General features: G+C 38.2%; 1 protein-coding gene across 2 annotated transcripts; it reads left to right on the forward strand.

Moving 5' to 3' along the window:
• The first annotated feature begins 283 nt into the window (after positions 1-283).
• LOC113048990 (iporin-like) lies at positions 284-22,262 on the forward strand. 2 transcript variants are annotated; one of them, XM_026210989.1, is made up of 13 exons: positions 284-650; positions 7,101-8,799; positions 9,260-9,770; positions 12,679-13,317; positions 14,564-14,761; positions 14,961-15,107; positions 15,810-15,886; positions 16,012-16,186; positions 16,266-16,371; positions 17,227-17,273; positions 17,460-18,531; positions 19,728-19,904; positions 20,468-22,262. In XM_026210989.1, the coding sequence occupies exons 2-13, from the start codon at positions 7,261-7,263 to the stop codon at positions 20,649-20,651; spliced, it is 4,872 nt and encodes a 1,623-aa protein (XP_026066774.1). In that variant the 5' UTR covers positions 284-650; positions 7,101-7,260; the 3' UTR covers positions 20,652-22,262. The 2 variants fall into 2 exon arrangements, with proteins under 2 accessions (XP_026066774.1, XP_026066775.1); XM_026210990.1 differs by lacking the exon at positions 14,564-14,761 and having other exon boundaries at positions 286-650.
• The last annotated feature ends 1,359 nt before the right edge of the window (positions 22,263-23,621 follow it).

A 23,621-nucleotide genomic window follows, 5' to 3' on the forward strand; every position in this document is an offset into this window, starting at 1 on the left:
TTACAAAAAATATTTGGACAGAAACTGTACATCTGTGGTTATTGATTATTGGTTATTGATACACACAAAAAAAACCTAGCAACATTTGTCAATTTGCAAAGGCCATTTTGAAATGTTTACAATGACATTGAAATTGCATGCCCAACTGTAATCCCTGTTTTCCCTATCATACATAAAATTAGATGCCCCCCCCCAGACAGATGGGCCCGTAGACCCTTCATGAGACACGCCAGTTATTTAACTCTGAGTCTGAGAGTAAAGGCAGGCATTCTTCAACTGAACAATGAGAAACGCATCTCTAATGACCAGAGAGCAGACAGAACAAAGAGCTGCATTTACAGGGGACCAGCAGTCTGACACCTCTCCCACCCTTACGCTACCAAACCACAGTGTGCAAAACCGCTCATCTGGACCCAAAAGACGTGATTTGTGACCGTGTGTGACCGTAAAGATGGCCAGAAGTCAGCATTGTGAGAGGACGCACAGTGAGGGTGCGCGCGCTTCAGTCTGACGTCGCGCCGCTCGCTCCAGCGCTGCGCCTCTGTTGCGCTCAACATCTCCAGCACAAAACCAACCCAAACGTGGCGATCGTTCAGCGTGATTTGACATCGTGATACCTGGGAATCAAGGAGATGACATTTAGCGTCAACGTGAGTATAACTAGGTCTTTGCTTTTAGAATGTAATGGGAATTTAGCAAACACTGTGTGGAGGAAGCTAACGGGACTACCCGCTGGCAAATGTTACATCACTACTGCTGCTTCAGATTTAACTGTGATTTTGTTGATTGCTGAGAATGAACTTATTTGACATTCATGCGTATTGTTTTAAAATGGTAAAATGCAGACGCTGAAGACGTGTGCGCATTCACAGTTATCTGCGCTCAAGCCCGTTTTTACGCAATTATATCTACATAGTGGTTTTTAACATCTTAAAGGTGGGTTTCTACGCCTTTAGAATGATTTAATCATCCAGAAAGCATGATCCAATAGAGACACATTCGTGTCATGGACCGGCTGTAACGTTAGGCTTCTTTGTTTTGATGTTGATTTTGCATTGTTTATTTATGATTCGACTTGCTTTCATTACAATGGCGCATTGCATGTAAAATAGAAAAGAATGCACACGTGGTTAAAACACAGTAAACAGGCCCCGGATCCAGATCCAGGTCCAGGGAGTGCTGCTGTTACAGTATGTCGCTGTGCGGGAGGGAGGGAGGCCTGTGTTTGCGCATTGATCACAACAGCAGCGGTTCACGAATAAACACTTGAAAACATCAGGACTTAAAGATGACCATATGAACGCAAAAAAATAATGGAGAAAAACAAAAACCCGACGACCACCAAAATAAGCCGCATAAAGGCCTGTTAATGTACACGTATGCATATTTGATATGTCATTTCTGACAGTGATTCTGCAATATGGTTTACTTTTCTGTCCCCTACTATGATTTTTTAATTAAATGCTTTGCGAGTCATTGTAGTTTCGAAGAATAGATGAGAATACATTTGAAGCTTTATTAGGCCTCATTCCTATAAAGGTTATCATTGGACAATTATACAAGCTATTTTCTTTTGTTTATCTTAGACTATATATGGTTAACTGATTAACTAGTTGTGTAAGCAAGTCCATGGTTTATCTTTAATTATATATATATATATATATATATATATATATATATATATATATATATATATATATATATATATATTCTCTACCACGTTATCGTATTACACCAAATCCACTTAAATTTTAGATAAATATTTTATTACCGAATGTGACAAATGTTGTAACACAGGCGAAACAGAACAAAAGACGTGCTTTTTTTTGACATGTCAATGACTGTCAGCATTGTCCCCCACTTTCTTCTATAAATATTGTAAAATACATACTCCGACAAACACACAGTGAGCGTGTAACATTTTGCATGCTCTTCTTTACACTGTGTAACTATGACCATAGCAGAATGTTACTCTTTGGACGCATAGTGGTCGTTTGATCATTTCAATGTAGAGAAATAGCACTGAATATAACATTTGTGACACCGGACCACAAAACCAGTCTGAAGTGTCAATTTCTCAATTTGAGAAACATTGATGTATGGTTTATTAGAATCTGACAATATTTGGCTGAGAGACACAACTATTTAATAAAAATCTTGAATCTTGGAATTTGAAAATCTGGAATCTGAGGGTGCAAAAAAATCAAATACTGAGAAAATCACCTTTAAAGTTGTCCAAATGAATTCTTACCAATGCATATTACTAATCAAAAATTAAGTTGTAATATATCTTAATGTAACATAATCTTTACTTAATATCCTAATGATTTTTGGCATAAAAGAAAAATGGATAATCTTGACCCATACAAATATACCCCAGTGACTTAAGACTGCGTTTGTGGTCCAGGGTCACATTTATTTTGTGTTGCATAACTGACACAGGCTGATTTCTGTTTCTTTCCATTTCTGAAAGAACTTTCTAGTCTGATTCCTTTTAACAAAAGCAGCTTGTGTTCAAGAGATGATTGTGAGATGTTGTCATTTCAATTCAAAGTTTATTATTCATTTTAATCTTCTAAAATTGACCATGATAGTGCAAAATAGTAAAACTTACTGTAGAAACTATATTATTTTATTTTTTTTGTTTCTGGAATCATAGTTACATGTAATAATTGAAGGTGTGTTGGGTAACGTTGTCATTTGGTAATTGTAGAAGGCCTATGACTATGTATTTAATCTCTGGCTGGCTTTTTCATGTTTTGTTGTACAGTAACTTGTTGTTTAACGTTACTTTCATCCTGACAGGTGAAGAAAGGCGAACATGAAAAAATATTTTTCACCCACACTGGTTTATTACTTATTATCTGGTTTTGTAGAAGTTCGATTTTGTGTGTGTGTGTTTAGTACCTTGGACATCAATTATGTTTTTTATTTTATTTTTGGGGGACATTCAAACATGAGTCACACTGGGAAAAAACATTATGGAAACCAGTAAACCCTTTTTATCTTTTCTTCTCTAATCATTTTCTGACTGTGACCTGTTTTTCTTTAGATTTCCAGGCTATTGTTATCTTATTTCAAGTTGCCAAAATGGCTTTTTGAAAGTAGCCTCTCTCTTTAAAGTTTTCAAATGACAATAGTTTTGTCAACACAGCCTGTAATTCAAACCACTTTCTGCAGCTTCGAATAAACTATGTTCAGTCAGTCAGTCTCCTCTTCTACTGTAACAAGAAAGAAGGTCAATAATTTTGTATATACATTTGCATAATAGCCTTTAGTCATCTAATAAATGATACCAGAAAACCAATCTGAATTCTATTCCAAATTTGAATGATTTTTACCCAATGCTTTCTATGTTTGTGCATGTGTGAGAGGCATGCCGTCTGTCTGCAGCTGTCCGTCTGATCTTGTAGCTAAACGCCCAGTCTGTGGAATGTAGCGGCTGTCATGGCCTGTAGTATGTAGCAGTGAGACATGATCACTAGTTGGTCCCTTCAGTATGTCTCAGTAGTGTGTGACTGATTAGATGAAGTCAGGCTAAACTGACTCATGAATTACTGGAAATAGATGCTTCAGAGTGTGTGAACTCATTTAAGGTCTTGGATACATTTCAGTGTTTCTCCAGCAATGTCAAGTTGGAATTGGAACTCATCCACATCCTGTTTTTTCATCAGTGTAGTTTTTCGGGACCTGAAGAAAATGTTCTTCTGTTCTTGATGGAACAGATGTAGCTGCAGTTCTTTTCTTTCATATTTTGACATACATCTGAGTAAATCTATTATTTAAAAAAATGTGTGGTACTTGGTTCTATGCATCAGTTGTTGAGTGGATAAATGTGAGTTTTCTGTCAACAAGCAGACTAAATAATCTAAAAGTTTACTACACACCAAAATGAAAACTTTGTCATTAAACTCTTAGCCCCATGTCGTTTCAAATCCATAAAAGCTTTGTTTGTCTTCGGAACACAATTTAATATATTTTCGATGAAAACTGGGAGGCTTGTGACTGTGATGCAGAGAGACACAGAGGAGATGAATTGTTGAAAAAGTTATTATTTTTGTTTTCTTCACGTACAAACAGTATCTTCGGTGCTTCATAATGTTATGGCCGAACCACTGATGTTCTGACGAGGCTTTTCATACTTTTCTGGACCTAGACAGTGTAAGTTACTTGGCAGTCTATGGGACAGTCACAAGCCTCCCGGTTTTCATCCAAAATATCTTAAATTGTGTTCCGAAGATGCTCAAAGCTTTTGAAGGTTTGCAACGACATGGGGATATAAGTGATTAATGACAAAATGTTAATTTTGGGGTATCCCTTTCAGAAGTCCATCTTAAGTTCCCAATCAGAAGTATGTAATTTTATTGGAAAATCGAGGTTGATAACATTTTGATTAAAACAAATTAAATGTATAATCAAATTAATCATGCACAATAAAATAAATCACATTAGTAAACAGAGTGAATTTTCTTTCATGCCAAGTTCAAACAGTGCTTTTTTTATTTTTTTTAGAATTTGTAAATAGAGTAGCATTCCAAATGTCCTTCTGAAAATTATTTATTTTGTAATTTGAAAAGAAAATATTTTAAAGTAATGTGGTTCAGAATATATTTTCTTAAACACAGAGACTGGCAGGAACACACAGGTGTTACGTAACTGAGTTTAATCTGGCAAGCCAGCAGGAGGACGCAGACAGTTCAGTGAGGTTTCTCATTGACAGGTGATGTTTGCAGAGGACCTCTTGTTGTTATATAGCTCCTATCCGTTAAGGTAAAATGCACAGAATTTCCATATTGTTTACATAATCAATTATTGGCATTATATTAAATGTGCTTACAAGAACAACATAAGGAAAAAATATTCCATTGCTGTACAGTTTGGTTTGGTTCATACGGTTAGTTAGGTCGAAGATGAAGTAAAGCAGATATTAAAAATGTAAAGGTGTGCATGATCAACAAATGCAAAATATGGTGATAAACACTGGCCCAGTTGGCCCAAGACTTATGTCAGCCTGCCAGTAACACTGTATTGGACCTTTTCTGTTCTTCCACATGTGAAATAAATGCTAATAGCCTAATTTATAATGTCCATGTTAAGGCAATTAGAAACTATAGCTAGATTATAATGGCACTATTCTGGATTTTCCCAATGATTTTGTGCTGTGACTATGACTTACAGTGGGACAACTATCACCAACACTGGCACACACACATAAAGAGACTTTCAGATGATGTAATGTGCTCTACTACTTCAAAGAGACGTCTTCTTTTAGGTCATTGTCAGGCTTTGCACGTCCTATTACTCTTTGCTGTAGCTGTCTGCCCACTCCGAGACCCAACAATAGGTCACTGACCCACAGCCATTTCCTCCTTCAAGATTTCCGCCCGTCTAAAATAAGGTCAACGTCCACCAGTGACCCCTCCCTTCCTCTCTCTAGTGAAGCCAACACCATTGGTACACCAGGAAAAGTATACTGAGTATCACTTTGACCAAAATTAAGAGCTGTGGCCTAATGGTTCGCACATACTTGCCACAATGTGTGTGTAGGTGACATGGAGTTCATCTCCATTGAAATCTGTGTTTATCTCTAAATGATAAATAATAATGAACATTTTTACAGTAAAGGCCGCAATATAATTTTTTTTTTAGGAGTGAAAAGAAGTTACCTTTACTTTGAGAAGTTATGGAATACCATTGAAGTGGTATACTGTTGGCAAACATACTGATGCCACACACACCATTTATTCTCTTTTTCTTGTAGTTTTATGATTATGCTCTTGACAGTCCCTGTGCTTGGTTGATATAAATACTAATAAAAATGATTTAAAAAAACATGCTTTCAAGATCCTGGTTAACTAATCACTAGGTCAGTATGTAAGTAATTATTAGGCACCTCTATTCATTTATTCTTAGTTTTCTTCATGTATGTTTAAGAATATTTGTGTTTGTTTAAATGTATTTCCTTAATATTAAACAATATAAATTAAATCATGTATTTACCCATGTATCAGTTTATTTAAAGCTTGTCTACATTCTGATTCCATTACAGGGGTGGCACGGTTCATCTTTTTCACATTTTGGTTTGTTTCACGGTTTTAGAGTCACGGTTTCGGTACGGTTCGGTATGTGCTATGTTTATGGAAAAACTATACTTTCTAATAATAATAAAAAAAGAAAATTGTATCCAACTACAAGCAAAAGCACAAATAAATACAATAGAGTAAAGATACAAAAAATAAACAGATTTTCAGTTTTTTTGTTTAGGGAGGTCTAACATTAGTTTTTAGGTACAGAAATTTAATAAAGTAATCAAATGTAAAACAGCATTGCATATTGGAATGTAAAAATTAAAGATTATTCTTTAGTAAATTTACAAAAGCTTTTTAATCAAGAGCAGTGAGTGATTTCTTTGTTGTTGCTGTTCAGTTAATATAAAGACTGTCACTTTAAGATAATGCACTGATACAGTGGCCTACGTTCAGCCGGCTATGTCTGCTGTAGGATACTTACCAATTTTTTCTGAATTTGTCCATTTAAACACAATACTTCAGAGAGAGCTTATATTTGCGCGTGTTCTGAGGCACGGGTTTGCACGCTTCGGTTAAGTGCACTCACAAATCTTCACACTGCGCATGCAAGTTCGTGTCCTCTGGCTCTTAAATGTTTAAACTGACAAAGATTAAATGAGTTTAGTTTAAACACAGAGTTAATGTCACTTTTTTGCTTTACGTGCTATTTACGGCAAACCATATTACAGGTGATTTGTCAGATTTAAGTTGAAACATGGTCTTTTTTTTTTTCAGCGAATTGTGCCATCCCTATTCCATTGTCATCTTTAGACTGAGCAGATAAGGGGGCATGTGAACTGGATTTACTTTATTATTCTTTGTTGTTGTTTTCTGTCTGTTTTTGGTACTCAGGATTTGTCCCCATATATCATGTTTTTGTTATGTAACAGTCTTTGTTGAAAATGAAATGATTACACAATGAAACGCCTAACTAAAAAGCTCTTTCCTCTCATGAACACTGGATAACTTCATGTCTTACATGATACCTGAAGATAATTCAAAACTGAATCCTGTCTCCTGTATTTTTTCCAGATGTTGACCTTCCACCAGGAGATCCTCTTTAACCTTTTCTTTAATGTTCCTCACTTTCCAAAACCCCGGATTGGCATTGGACGTGTGAACTAAAGTCCTTTTGAAAACCACGTTCTGCGAATATCCAAATATTCTTCAACCTCACCCACAATAGGAGAAGATGAACAGTCCACCAAAGCTAGCCGGGGAGACTCTTATTGTCCACCACATTCCGCTGGTTCACTGCCAGGTTTCGAGCTCAAGACAGTGCTGTGGTAGTCCACTGAAAAGGAACGGTAATCCCTTCAGCTGCCCAGAGAATTTGGGATTGAGCCGGACCACCTCCCTACCTGAGAGAGACATTCTTCAGCGGGAGGCTTTGGTGTACAGCAGCCTCATACAGACATCGGGCAGCAGCCTTAGCTCTAGTGATACTTTTGGGAATGGAGGGATGAGGGGAGGAGAGAAACATGGAAGAGAAGGGAGGGAAGGGAGTATGGCAAGCGACACTTCCTCATTCACCTCAAGCAATTCTGAAGATCAGGCTCAAGGCCTTGTGATGAAGACACGGCCGAACTCGAGGTGTAACCCCTTTCTGCTCAACACTGAAGATGAAGATGAAGAGGAGGATGAAAACAATCTGAATGGATATTTGGAAGACTCCTCCTTTCACCTGCATGGTAATTCGCATGGCATCTCAAATGCAGCACTTGGAAATGAAGACTTGCCGCCGTTCCACCTGCATGACCTTGGGTTTACTGCTGAACCTTTTCTCTTGCATGAGTCTACAGAAAAACTGTGGAGTTCCACTAATGGGCCTAGTGGGGAAGCAGAGAGCAGAGACCACACAATAGGTGGAACTTTAGTGTTATCTACTCACATGGAAGGCCTGAACACGCTGAGATTAGATAGTCATCGGCGCCACGGAAGCAGTGGTTCTACCCTTTCAATGGACTGTGGTGAGCAAGAATGGGGTGAGGATGATGATTATGAAGACCAGTCCATGCAGGGCGGCAGAGAAAGCTCAGAGTGTTCCAGTCTCGCAGCACCACATTGCTCCTGTTGCGGCCTTTCTCAGCCATACCCTGAACATTTTCACCAATCGTTTTCTGAGTGTCACCCGGGCTACGGCAGTGATTCCTCCTGCATTAGCTCTGATGGAGTGCCGGTAAACTTCAGCACGATTTACAACAAGATGAACAATGTTGTCCCGACCAAACAGTTGCTCAATAACAACATTTCCAACGAGCAATCCTGTGGCTGTTCTGTGTCTGAGCTTGTTGGGATGGGTGGAACAGAACGTAGCAGTGGACATGGAGCTTTCTACCTGGACTTACACACCTCCCCGATCGAACCCCCCCGGCATCCTTTGGCCACTCAAGAACATGCCAATTCTTCTTCTGTATCTCAGCCTCAAGGTGCCGCTTTGGAACTAGATGCCAACTGTAACTCGTACCACAACCTTCTCGGAAGCGAGGCAGGGTTCTCTGCTGAAACTGCTGCCAATGAGCTCACCTCGTCTCTTCAAAGCCAAGCTCGCTTGGTTGTAGCAACACAGAATTACTACAAGCTTGTGACGTGTGACCTTTCTTCCCAGTCCTCTCCCAGTCCAGCGGGATCATCGGTCACAAGCTGCTCAGATGAGCATAGCAAAGGAAGTCCCACTCAGCCGACAGAGTACTACCTATTCCAACAAATGAAAGAAGAGGAAGATGCAGAGGTGCTATATTATTTGCTTCATGTTGTGTTAGCTTGTATTTAGCATTTTGCACCATCACTCATTCTCAGAGTTGGGTAGATTACTTATAAATTGTAGTCCGTTATTGATTCCAAATCACATGACACAAATTGTAATCCATTACATTACTCATTCTAGGTAATATAATCAGAGTACTTTTTGATTACTTAACTAGTTTATCAAATTGATTTCGATAGGATAATATAAAATCCAAAGAATATATTCCATTTGTTGTTATTAACAACATATAGCGATTTAGCATTACATTATGTCAAGGTTTCCCACACTGTGGTTTATGAAGGAACTGCAAGGGGTTTGTGAGTCTAATGAAAAGCTATTAAGTCATAAAAAATGTAAATTAAAATATCAAATCAAAATAAAACAACCAGCTCTCATTCTATACTTCTACATCCTTTACATTACTTTCATTTTCTTTTGCCAGAATGAAGATCCAAGTGAGAAGGTGATTGAAGGGCAGGTGTATATTAACATCTCCCCACCTGTGACAGCCTGTAGTTCAGTGGGTGCTTCGGGGAGCAGTCGACCTCGTTCTCGTAGCTACGATCGAAACTTGGACAAGTCTCTATCTCCTCGTCTTGGATCCTTGGAGCGCTTGCTCAGCTGCCCTGTTGGGCTCAGTGAGGGTGCAGCCCCGAGCCCGCCACCTCCACCACGTGTCACTTTTGCAGAAATTGCAAGAAATAAGAGGAGAACTGGAGGGTCACCATCACAGAAAGGTGGGATGGAGGCCACGTCCATGCACTCTCATTCATCTGGAGAGTTCTCCCCTATCCTGGAAGACCTTCCACAGGGTCAAAGCCACAGTTTGCCACCGCTCACTCGATGCCATAGTCAAGGAAGCTGTGATTTGTCCTCTCCACATAGATCACGGAGTACACCACTGCGGGAATCACCGGGGGGAGCGGGAAAACAGACTCGAACTAAAGCAGAAGGTAAGGGGAAGTTGTTTTTTTTCTTCAAATAAAATTTAAAAGGAAAGTTGACCTTTGAGTATTTGTAAAAGTTGGTTTATTTTGTGGATTGACTTAGTAGTTTGTGTTTGAATTATGTTGTTGTTCACCGTGGCACACAGAAGCCTGGTTGGATTGTGGAAGTCTTCTTGACTATGTATTCAATGGATAGTTATTATTAAATATTCTTAGTGATTGCCCTTAAAGGGATAGTTCCCCCAAAAATGAAAATTTTCATTAATTACTCATCCTCGTGTCATTCCAAATCTTTAAGACTTTCATTCATCTTAGGAACACAAATTAAGATATTTTTGATGAATTTTGTGAGCTGTTTGACCCTCCCATAGACAGCAATGTAATTAACCTCCCATAGACAGCAATGTGTTCCTGTGCCTCAGAGGCTGGTAGAGCACTGCGTTATCAAGTGCGAGGTTGTGGGTTAAATTCCCAGGGAGCACATGTTAGGTAAAAAAATGTTTGCCTGAATGGAATGTAAGTCGCTTTGGATAAAAGAGTCTGCTAAATCCATAAATGTAAATGTAATGTCACACAATCAATGTCCAGAAACTTAGCAAGACGTAACGAGATCAGTAAAATAATCCATCAGGGGTTCAACCATAATTTTACAAAGCTACGAGATTTACCTTTTGTATGCAAAAAAAAAAAAAAAAAAAAAAATTACGACTTTATTAAACAATTTGTTTTCTCTGCGTGACCCTAGTGCAATTTTCGAGAGTATCCACTGAAAGTTAACACAGCGTATGCTGTTCTGTGACAGCTGCGCCTCGCAGATACATGATTTGAATGAAAACAACTGTCTATGGGAGGGTCAGAGAGCTCTCAGAATGCATCAGAAATATCTTAATTTGTGTTCTGAAGATAAACGACGGTCTTACAGGTTTTGAACGACTTATGGGTGAGTAATTAATAACAACATTTACATTTTTGGGTTAACTATCCCAACATGATTTGTTTGTTTTATAGTACAATGTTGTTGCTAGAGTGTTGCTAGTATGTTTTTGGTTGTTCCAAGTCAAAAGAAAAAAATTCCATATGGTTTGGACCCAACAATAAATTTAATCATCTTTTACTCACCCATGTAATTTCATATCCCTATGACATTCTTCCATGGAACGATAATAAAAAAAATCTCCCATTTTTCCTTTCATGTTCTCTGGAGAAATAAATGTTATGTGGTTTTGAAACAACATGATGGTAAATTAAATATAACAGAAATTGTTGGGTAAAATATTCGTATATTTGTGTCTATGGCTTTTTATAGTCTGCCATAGTGTTGGGCGGTTTGACCAAAAATCCATATGAGGTTTTTTTTTTTTTAAGGATTATAACTGTTTCACAGTTTATCAAAATTTTTTGACCTGACTGTTCCTTTATGTGAATCAGAACGCATGAAACCGTTTTAATCACGATCCAAACAGAGATGCTACATGTAGCTTGATCAGTTTATGATGTAAATTAGATTGTATTATTTAAAAATTGAAAGTAAAAACAGAACGATCTGACTGAATGTTGTGAAATGACGCTACATAAATCATCTGCATGAAACAGCCAATAGGTTGAATGAGAGCTCAGATTCACTCTCTTACAGCAGGTGGCGCTTATGGAACAGCAGGATACAGTGTTTCCTTGGTTACTGCTGTAAACAAAACAGCTGCACTTTTAAATACTACATTAATATGCTTTATATGGAGGTAAGATGGAAAGAAAAGAGCATCTGAACTGAACTTTTCTGATAACAGTCAGTTCCTCTTAGAGAAACATTCATATAAACCTTCAATTCAGTATTTATTTTCTTCCGATATTTCACGCTTGGTGAAGTGAGTTTGTTCATCCTGCTATAGTTTTTTCTCATCTTTTTTCATCTTCTGTTTAACGGCCGTTTACAGTTGGTTTATAAGTCCAGTTAAAGTTGTTTGTTATTAATAGTTCTAAACGTTCTCCAACCATTAGGCGGAAGTGTATGCAGTTAACATTTATATATATATATATATTTTTTTTTTTGTGCCGTGTGCCTGATTCAAACCGCATTACCGTTTGAACCAGTATATCATCCAACACTAGGACTCTACCAGGTAATCTTAAATGTTATGAGACTAGTAATAACAAATATTCTTCCAGCTGCATTATGTGTCATTCATGTCTGTAGCACAAGCAGTGCAAGAGTTGCATGGTAATGTAAAGTTACCTAATACTTAGGTTTGGAGGTTTGCCAAAGCAAAATAAATAGGCAGGGTTTGCTTAACAGAAAGGTTAACAAGTGTTACTGGGCTGCATGTTAGTTTTCTCTATGCTGTGCTGCCCCTGCTGACTGTGACTGGGATCTACAGTGTTCAAAGGCTCTGATATATGAGTACTCAGGCATGTGGAGCAAACAGCTTGCGCAATAGCCCAGTGACGTTTCACACACACTGTGTGCTGTCAGAGCACACGCAACACACACCTAGAGGTGTACACAGAGGAGCTTCATGAACAGGCTGTTTTGGGCATAATACCATGGTTGTTTATGTACCTCTTTTGGTGATTTTTTTTTTTTTGTAGCAGTGTTTTAAGGTATGGGTTTGAAAAACGTTTTTGTTTTATGTACGGTTTTGTTTCACTTTCATAATAAGAGCCTGTTGTTCTTGCTGGGTTTTATTCTAGCTGTTTTAAATTGCTGTGATTGTCATAGGCTTTCTGGTTTAAATTTACATCAAATAACTTGCTTCATTTATAATGATTTATGCATCTTTAGATATTGTTAATGCCTGCATTACTACATTAAATGAGACTCTGCCACAGACTCTTTTGTTTAAACTTTATATTTTTGTTCTGGCTTATTTTCTCTGCATCCCTCAGTGCTCATCTCGGTCTCTTTTCTTTCTCCCCGTAGGTGGCCTGTCTAGCTCCACGGACTCCTCTCCAGTTGTAATTCGCTATAACAAAGATCAACGTCCAACCTCGTTACCCATTCAGCCTTTCACTTTCCAGCACCAGTTTGGAAAACCACAGACGAAGCCTCTCCTTCCTCTTCTGGACGGATACATCAGCCATATGCAGAGTCGAGTGGCGGCAGCACCCGAGGGAGGTGAAGATGATTCCGAAGAAGACCGAATGCCACCACACGGATCCTCCAACACACCTACAACAGTGCGGCCATCCCCACTGGGCAGCTACTCCCCAGTTCGCCTCCAAGTTGCACCCACCTCTTCTGGAACCTGCTCCACATGCACTCCGACCCCGGGTGGTCCAAAGCCGCCACGTTCCCTCTCTTGCCCCATCTCTGCAGGTCTACTGCCTGAGCACACCCCACCCGGAATGACCACATGTACAGAGACTCCTAAACCTCCTACACCGCCTCCACCTCCCCTGATGAAGCAGAGTCAGCTGATGCCTGCATTGCCCACTAGAAATCACTGTTTCCACCGTGGTAATTTGCCGACTCTTCCCAGCTCTGGACTCAGTCCTCTAGGATCACAGGAAGAGCCAGTGAAGGTTTTACCAGCATGTGTGACACCGCGACAGCCTAATGGTAGGTTTGGAGCAAAAACAAGAACATTCAGACAGTTTGTGACCTTATTAATGACTTAATGATCTTTTTATCTGATTTCAATGAAAATAAACATTAAAATGGTTTTGCAAAAACTATGATTTTTTTTCTTATGATTTGAGTTGGATAGAATCGTATTCAGGGTGTAACGATACACGTATTCGTACCGGAAATATGTCTTTCGGTTCAGTATGCTTGTGCCAAACAAATCATTCAATAATGCTGTTTTTTTGTGCTCTATGATGCGGGGTGACAGATCCTTACTCCTTACTTCTAGTTTAATGTGAAATAAACATGAATGAATATCTCATACATTATAATCGCTCAATAAATGTTTCAAACCCTGAAAGACGTGAATAAAACAACTTGTAAACAAAATGTCATGTAGGATTTCATTTATGCCGAGTAAGTCATCACTGTCCACAGCTTGTTACTTCCCGAGAGAAATTAATTCAAGAGAACAGCATTTCTCAAAATATTAGACTATACTAATATTTTACTTTACCTGTTAATGATTTTTTAATTACTTAATGTACGTTTATGTTATGACAGCCACTGTTTAAATTATTATATTTCAGCAACATATAGAAATTGTATAATTTAGAAGTTAATTTAAAAACTGCATTGTGTGCTATTTACATGCATACATTTTTTTTTTCTTTTTATTTGAGTTTTGATTATTATAGACATAAATAAATAGTAAATGAACTTAAGTTTGGTCACATTAATGTAAAAGGGCTCCCTAGTTTAGGTCGATTATTATCCCTAGGAAAATATTAATTATAATTGAATGTATTTAGATAAAGAGCAATTTGTTCAGCTTTTTAGAGCTGTACTAAAACCATAGTGAACCGTGATGTTAAAACAAAGGTACGTACTGAGCCATCGTAACTGTGTACCGTTACACCCCTAAATTGTATATAGGCTGCCTGTCTAAACAAAGCCATAGCTGTCTTACTTAGCTTGGCTTTTCTGTCCTTAAACTACTACTAACTACTTCTCTTTTCTATCCCTGCTGCTTCCCCTTCTGCCCATGGTTTGCATTGCATCATTTTGGCATTTTCACCATTTTATCTTACCCTTTTGACTGTTCTTTCCCTTTTGCTACTTTTCCCTCTATATGTACATCTATCCATCTTACTGTCCATTCACCAATACCTCTTTCTCTCTTTTCGTATTGCGTCCATCATTTGCAACCGTCCCCATTTCCATCCATTTGGCCCCCCAGTGCACCACCTCTCCCCACAGGCTTTGAAATGGAGAGAGTACAGGCGCAAGAACCCTCTCGGTGTGGAGCGTGGTAAAGACGGCCCTCATTCTTTCTCTTGTGCTTTGGAAACCAAGAGACCCGGAACTCGTGTCATGCGACGCAATGTGTTTGATTTCCCTCCCACCAATCAACCGCTCGGCTTCGGTAGACTGAATGGTGCTGAACCCATTTCTAACACTTAATGAGGGTTGAAGGGAATGAGCTGGAAAGGGGGCTTGGGTGGGGTCATTTTGTTTGTAGTTAGTAGACACTTCAGTGTGTTTATGACCTTATCTTTTGTCGTTCATTAGCTTGTTTTGTCTATGTTTTTGGTATATGTTTGGATTTATCTGACTGATGTTGTTTTTGTTTATAGGTCAGTCATTGAGGCAACTTCCTCAGTGCTACAGTGACTTCCTGCCTGATTACTTCTCTCAGACGGAGCGCCCCCCAGAGGAGTTCTGCTTATCACCTGATGCTAATACTGACAAATCCATTTCTATAGACCTGTTGCAGAAGAGAGGTGTGTGATTTAATTTATGCTAACAATGGCACACCATGTGTTCATTTTTGTGTTTGAGTTATTAAGTTAACCTCACTCTTGCTAGAGGTGAAATGTCCTAGTTTTATATTTGGATTTACATTCATTCCTTTATCAGACACTTTATTGAAAGTCACTTACAGATTTTGAGTCATTAATTATTATCATGTTACTTTTGGCCATCACATTGGCATCATTATGCTAGATTATTGTGCTATATTCAACGTGATCTGATGCCAAAGAATATCTTAGGACATATTAAATAATTTATATGGCAGCACATTTATGCAGCTTTTTTTGGCCTTTGGAGGCCAGTTCCTGTTTTTGTTGTATGGACAACAAAAGCATTGTAAACATTCTTAAAAACACAGAAGAAATAATGTCATACAGGTTTAGAACAACATGAAGTGAAATGAATGATAACAGAATTAAAAATGAAAAAAAAAAAACAGAATTTGCCTCTCTGTCTTGTTTTGCAGTTTAAACAATATCCAGATTAATCAAACAAGCACCTTTTGCTTTCCACTCACCACCGAATTTGACCGTTCCCATCAGACCCTCTAAGCTGCATTAGCAAGAGAGAGCGTGTGTTTGTTTACTATTATTTGGAGTTGTATTTAATCAGATGCATTGAATAATAAAATATTTTCTATTCTGTCTCCTCTGTGTGTCCTTATGTAATAGGTTTGGTGAAGGCCATAAACACAGCAGTGGATCTGATAGTGGCTCATTTTGGCACCAGTCGGGATGCAGGAGTAAAGGTACAACATTAAATTAAATAATGAATAAATAAGTGTTAAAGTCAGTGTACTTGAGTTTGAGTGTCTCACTAAAGGCAGTAAAAACGTTACGGTAATTTCTGGTTCACTTTTGCTCTCTTATACAGGCCAAATTGGGCAATAGCTCTGTAAGTCCGAATGTGGGTCACCTTATTCTGAAGTACCTCTGTCCTGCCATTCGAGAGATACTTCATGATGGCCTGAAAGCGTATGTACTGGACCTGATCATCGGACAACGCAAAAACCAGCCCTGGAGTGTGGTGGAGGCCTCCACACAACTCGGTATGAGAGGAATGATTTAGAGGATTATTGTATGGATGATAATGAAGGAAATGATTTATGCTCATCCGTTCTGTCCTAGGTCCCTCTACACGAGTTTTGCACAGTCTGTTTTCTAAAGTCAGTCAGTATTGTGAGCTGACCAATCACAGTATGAGACTCAATGCCTTCATCTTCGGCCTGCTAAAGTAAGCTCTCTTTTCATCTCTCTGCTCTTACTCTTTCTGATCACGCTCAACTTCATACTGCTTATGAAAGCACATTTTTGTCGCTTTCATAATTTTGTGCTTGTTAAAGCTTCAGCATGAAATCAGAATGGATTTTTTAATTTGCATTCCTTCGTAGATTTGGCAAGCACAATAACACGCAGACAAATATTTGTGAAAAAAAAAAACATTTTAGCAATGCTATATTTAATAAAATTTTGAATATACATGATTTTTTAATGCAGTGCATTTTGGGAATGCTTAATCTGAAGGATACATGCAGACAGTATTGCTTTAGATTTTAATATAATACTTTTAATAAATATTGCCATTTTGGCATAGCCTTGTTGCCATAAAATTGTGTCTTGGTAGGCAGCTCACTAGGTTTAGAACCGATCGATGGCATATTATTTTTATTAACACTATAACGAGCAAGGTCTGACAAAAAAACTTCAAATCTTGCCGTCTGAAACTCAGCAGTGTTTTGAGAAGGCTTTAGAAGTCATCAAAGGCTCCAGTTTTGCTTTGATGGGCCTTGATGTACTCATCTCAGCTCCTGTGCAAACTTCCTCTTTTCTACTCCTATTAAAATTACAGTCGGAGATACAGCGCTTTGATCATTCGTTTCAGTTATGCATTCTGCAGCATGCTGAACTCTTTCTGTCTTACTCTGTGCTGTGGTCACTCCTCTTCTTAAGATCAGAACAATTAAACAGTAATCACTTGTAGTATTTCACTACATAACAGATTTCCAGGGGTATTCAGCAGGGGGTCCCCAACACCTAGGAGGTGATATTTACATTTTACTTTCACTCACTCACCTTCACTGTTTTTCAGCTTGCGATCTCTGGAATTCTGGTTCAATCACATTTACACACATGAAGGTAGGACAATGCTTGCTTTGTCAACATCTAAGTTCAGTGTCTTGTTTAAGAGTATTTGGCTGTAAACAGAGGAATAGTGATGCCAAGACTATTAGGTTCCACATAGTCTATTGCCAGCATAATTGTAATAGTTATCATTTTTTGTGTCACCATCTGTCTGTTTCTTCTTCTGGCATGGTTCCCCAGACATCATAGCAGCACACTACCACCCATGGGGTTTCCTACCCCTGTCTCAAGGGGCCTGCCAGCCACTGTTTGAAGAGTTGCTGCTCCTCCTTCAGCCGCTCTCACTGTTGCCCTTTGACCTCGACCTGCTATTTGAGCCACACCAACTACAGAAAGGGGAAGAACACGTGAGACACAAAGAACAGCTGTGCTCTGCTCGCCAAGGCTTCGACCAATCAGATCGCTCTACCTTCCAGCTCATGCGAGGCTCTGGAATGTTGGAGTCCGGAGCACAGGAACTGGGAATGCTGCCTCAGAGAGAAAGCTTCATCTTGAGAGATGAGGACAGCCGGCTTAGGATGGAGGGAGTGACATTAAAAACGAAACGAGATGGGCGGAAAAGTACGGAACGTGAATCGCGAGATAAGGAGGCTGGAGTTGGCAAAGAGTGTTTGAGAAAGAGTAATGGAGGACAGATAGAAGGCGGTGGTTGGTGTGGTAGCAGGATGAAGGGAGTTGGAGAAGACTGTGAGAAGGAGAAAAGGAAAGATAGAGATGGAGATGGAGCCAAACAGAGAAACCGACAAGCTGGCTGGTGGTACCAGCTGATGCAGAGTTCACAGGTTTACATCGACAACTCCACTGAGGGCTCGAAATTTGTGAAGTGGGAAAAGAGGAGGAAAGGAGGTGTTGAGAACCACCGGCAAAGCCATCCACCTCCAAGAGAAGGTGTGGTTGAGGGAGCCGAGGCCGTTCAGCAGATGGATGAAAAGATGGAACATGGTAAGACCAGAAGTAGCCATATTAATAGTGTAGGCAATGGGGTCCTCCACCAATCAGCATTGTCAGAACCAAACAAGATCGCTAAGGGGAAGCCATCGTGGATGGGGAGTCCACCGGAATCAGTGCTCACTGAGCTGAAGAAGAGCAAGGAGAAGCAGCCAGACTGCCAGGACACCTGTGAAGGGGTTCAGGCTCATCCAGAAGCAGGGGAGGATGGGTCGGCACAGGTGCTCCGCTGGGGTCGGCTGTTTGGAGCTGGAAACACAAGCAAGATGGAGAAGAGTGAGCCGAAACAAGTCAGAAAACAAAGGTGAGTTGGTCTGCATGACTATATTTAACTCAAGGGAGCCAGTGCCTCCTCAAAATATTGGATGAGAAAAAAAGTTTGTTGTACAAAAATAAAAAGTGTATAAATCACTTGTTTTTCCAAAGAAACACGGTCCAATGTCCAAGCAGGTAATGTTACAGCAGAAGTCTGCATCTCTCTTGCCTTTTCTGAGCCCATTGAGTTTTCACAAAAGCCCTAAAGCGATGGTGAGTTTAGATGGAAAGTGATGTGAGATTTCACTGGTTATGATCGCCTGTAATTAGTGCAATAAATAAATTAGTGCAATACTTGCAATAAATCCCATCTCTTCTGTTCATTTGTTCGGGAATCAGTCTGAATGAGCAATATAATGGTGATAATGGGAAAACTAATTTATAAAAGTAAGTTAACAACTCACGCACTTAGATATAGCAGCTTTTTTAACGTCAAAATAAGACTTGAAATGGCCTGATAACATGATTTGTGTGTTTTTTAGTGAATAATCAGCTTAAATCTCAGTGTCTCTATATTAACCAATATTTACCGAGCTTTAATGACTGATGATCTAAAAAAAAGTAGTTAAAAGTTAAGTATTAAAAAGAATTCACAAATTTCACAAATATAATTTATTGTTGAAATTGTTACTGCCTTGAGGTTGATTATTTTTGAATAAATGTAAAAAACGTAATGGTATTCCTCCTTGGCTTATAGAATATCGATTACATTGTTAATGTAAAAATATAAAATATTTTTCTGATAGTTTAAGTAATGTATATATAACCAAGAAAATGTGACTAGGACATGGATTTACATTTACAACACCTATTATTATTATTAAAGTAATGCTTCAGTTATGTTGTTTATGAATTTTAATGCTTAAGCTTTTTAAGGTAAGATGGGAGGTTAGTTCTGACTGGCTGTCAATATTTTTATCTTTCAGCTGGAGAACATCATTGTGAATGTGACTTCAGTGATATTATTCCTCTGTCTTTGTGGTGTGAATTTATCTATTCTCTTATAGTTATAGATATATCACAATATATATCTGGTCCAAAATACATATGTGTATTTTTTTCCAAACCTCAGTTGCTTTGTTTTCACAATGCGTCCTTCGAATTCCAGACACTAACAGCATTTTTTACAGAAGGAATTTTTAGTATAAACTTGCAGCTAATTTTCTAGCTACATGTTTGTCTCAGATTGCCGTCTGGTTGGTTGAGTCTCGACCGTTCTGTGCTGGATCTGGTGGCTCAGTCTGTTGGAGTGGGGAAAAGAGCGGAGCAACAATCTCTTACGTCTCAAAGCCAAGAATCCCACCTTGGCCCAACTGAACAAGCACAAACACAGAATCCCCCGACATGGAGACAAGCCCCACGGTAATGTTGTTACCTTACTCATAATGACTAGTTTTGCACTTCCAGAAGAAAAACCAGTGCTTGCAAGGCAAGGCCAAAAGAGTTTTAAGTAAGCTTAGGTTTTAGGCTGTCAAATAGTCATCTATACACAGATTGTATGTGCCATCTGTATATCAGCACTTATTCTGTATTCTGTTCTGCCTTTGTAATGTAAAGGTGGTTATAGTTGATTAAATAGATCAAGATAAATAATAAAGATTAAATATAAAGACCAAGCACAGTATTGCAAATATTACACCATTGGTGTCATCTTCAATTTCTTGTATAATACAAACAAAAGCCAAAATAATACACTGCACGACATGTTTCTTTAGACTCAGAATTTGGTTTAAAAAATAGAATGTTCGATTAGTAAGTGCTACTTCACAAAGTCCCGTAATTGGCTTATTTAATGTAATTATAATAATGTAAGCATATTTAATATAATTATTTGTAAATGAAAAGGCAGTGCAGCCATGCCTGATTAATTAACCAGATCAGTTCTCAACTAATTATTTCTTTCTTTCTTTTAATGTCTCTTTTAGTCAAGTGAAGGCGTTATGCCATCATATCGCCACAGAGCCAGGGCAGCTCAGTTTCCACAAAGGTGAAGTGCTGCAGGTGCTCAGCAGGGCCGACTCTGATTGGCTGTTGTGTGCTCTGGGTGACACCAAGGGACTTGTTCCCATCATATACGTGACCCTGATCGAAGACAGTCAGGAGCGCTGAAACTCACAGGCTCCGACAGAGACGGGAGTGAGATGCAGTCGGGGACAAAGAGGAGGGTCACTGCACTTCTGAATATAAAATCTGCTGCACAAGGGAGTCTGACGGATTCATTATGTGCTTGCATGTGTATGTAAACACCAGTGCACACACACACACACACACAAACATCCCACTTTGCTGTTGTGAAAGCACCCTCTTTGTTTCAGTGAACAGCATTGAGCCAACCAGTGATTAGAAAGTGTAGATCTAGTTACTGAGTAGTGAAATTGTTTGCAACGAGCCATCAGGTTTTGCATTTTAGCCTGTAATCATAAATGTCAATAGCTTTTTAAAAAGAATGAAAAAACCAAATGAAGTTGTTAGATGACACTACTGGCACATATGCCTTGTCTTTACTAAATACTGTACTATTTTATGTAATCCAGATGTTAACCAATCAATGTGTTGTGACAGAGAGTGTGAGTACGTGCCCTTCAGAGGTCATCCGTGAACATCTCTTTCTCACACTGTCTGTGCAAATAACTGTATGAAGCTGAATAGTACATCACTGAAAAGGGACGCCTCGGTTTTGAAGACGACGGAAATTAAAGATCATTAACATGTTGAAAAAGACTAAATATTTTCAAGGGAAATCTACCTGTCCATATGCATTTTTTTTTCTCCAACCTGTGCTGTTTTGACAGGTTAATCGATCCAAAATCTCTGCCCCTTCATTTCAAGATTTTTTCACCAATAAGGGACAGTTTACAGCAAGATTGCCTGCATGTGACTTGAATGCATCACAAATGGTTTGCTTTTCTGATGCGTAACGAGTTGAAATAAGCTCAATCTTTAAACTTAACTGTTCTGTTCCCTCCTATATTAACTTTTGCACAATCTACAAAAGATAAAGTAAGGGAAGATGTGTCTAATGTTTGTCTACTTTAGATTTTTGGTTGTTTTGATTTGGTTTAAGGAGTTTTATTTATTAAGAGATCAGTCTGTAGATGAACAGATGGATGTATGGATAGAATGGAATGGATTTATAGAGATTTATGGTGGCAAATCTCTTCCCCTTTCAATTTATTAAATTCATGAGGTGATTTCTTAGATCTCTTAAATATCATCCACAAACACTTTCCTCTGTTTTTGCAGTACAGAACACATTTAGACAAGGACGGTGAAATGCTATATTTAATTCAAGGTGAGGCCTTACGGAAGGGAATGTGTATAATGTATTCTATTATAGCTTTAAATTGTTATTTCAGGACTTGAGTATGATCAGCAATTTTATTTAAAATAATATTAAGCCCTTGGTATGACACTTGACATGCTTTTCCTTAAATTAAAGTAATCCTATTTTGATTTGATTTTTCAAATTGCTTTATTGAGACATCAATAGATGATTGTCAAAGTATGTTTTTGTTAAAAACAGTTTTATTCTTTTCTATTTTTAAAATGCATTTGTTATTATTTTGTGGATTTGTAATTGTAAATAGTTGCATTCTCATGTTCTCAAGGAATTACATTATTGACTCTAACAGTTAATAACGAAAACCATTCAGATGTACATTATACTGTTATGGGGATGTTATGATTAGACAAAAATGCTTTTACAAAAAACCGCATAATCTAGATTTATAGTTGATGCTGCTTTAGGTCAATCCTGGTCACTATATTAACTTTTGCACAATCTACAAAAGATAAAGTAAGGGAAGATGTGTCTAATGTTTGTCTACTTTAGATTTTTGGTTGTTTTGATTTGGTTTAAGGAGTTTATTTATTAAGAGATCAGTCTGTAGATGAACAGATGGATGTATGGATAGAATGGAATGGATTTATAGAGATTTATGGTGGCAAATCTCTTCCCCTTTCAATTTATTAAATTCATGAGGTGATTTCTTAGATCTCTTAAATATCATCCACAAACACTTTCCTCTGTTTTTGCAGTTACAGAGACACATTTAGACAAGGACGGTGAAATGCTATTTAATTCAAGGTGAGGCCTTACGGAAGGGAATGTGTATAATGTATTCTATTATAGCTTTAAATTATTATTTCAGGACTTGAATATGATCAGCAATTTTATTTAAAACAATATTAAGCCCTTGGTATGACACTTGACATGCTTTTCCTTAAAGTAATCCTATTTTGATTTGATTTTTTCAAATTGCTTTATGAGACATCAATAGATGATTGTCAAAGTATGTTTTGTATAATAACAGTTTTATTCTTTCTATTTTTAAAATGCATTTTGTTATTATTTTGTGGATTTGTAATTGTAAATTATGTTGCATTCTCATGTTCTCAAAAGGAATTACATTATTGACTCTAACAGTTAATAACGAAAACCATTCAGATGTACATTATACTGTTATGGGGATGTTATGATTAGACAAAAATGCTTTTACAAAAAACCGCATAATCTAGATTATAGTGATGCTGCTTTAGGTCAATCCTGCGTCACTTAAGGTTTGTCTGTTGGTCTTCCAAATACACTTTGCTTTCAACTAAATCCAACCTCGGTAAATATTCAGAGAGAGAGATTGCGAGAGAAATAGCTGTCCAGTGCCTTTTTGAACTAATGCGTCTGCTATAAGATTCAAGACAGTTCCTTACAAGAGGTTGGTGCCATTCCAGTTGCTGTATGAAGCAGAATAAAAAAACTGGTAGAACTGGAATCAGAGTATTAGAGGATAAACACCAGTCAAAGAGACATTTTAGTTGGATGGGTGATGTATGTTTGTGCAATGTTCTCTCTCTGTCTTCGATCCTCCCAATATTTCTGGCCTGTATATACTGTACGATACCTGTAGCTTTCCCCTATGTGACCATGTAGTGCTCCTATAACATTACCATCATGTATGGATACCAATAACAAAGTGCTCATGTGAACACTGATGCAGTGCCTCTTGTCCTTTTTTTTCTATATATGTTAATACAATGTTTTCAATTACACATGGATCGGTGCTTCAGGCTACACATAGCCTT

This window comes from Carassius auratus, chromosome 30 (assembly GCF_003368295.1).
Source record: "Carassius auratus strain Wakin chromosome 30, ASM336829v1, whole genome shotgun sequence".
NCBI classification, from domain to species: Eukaryota; Metazoa; Chordata; class Actinopteri; order Cypriniformes; family Cyprinidae; genus Carassius; species Carassius auratus.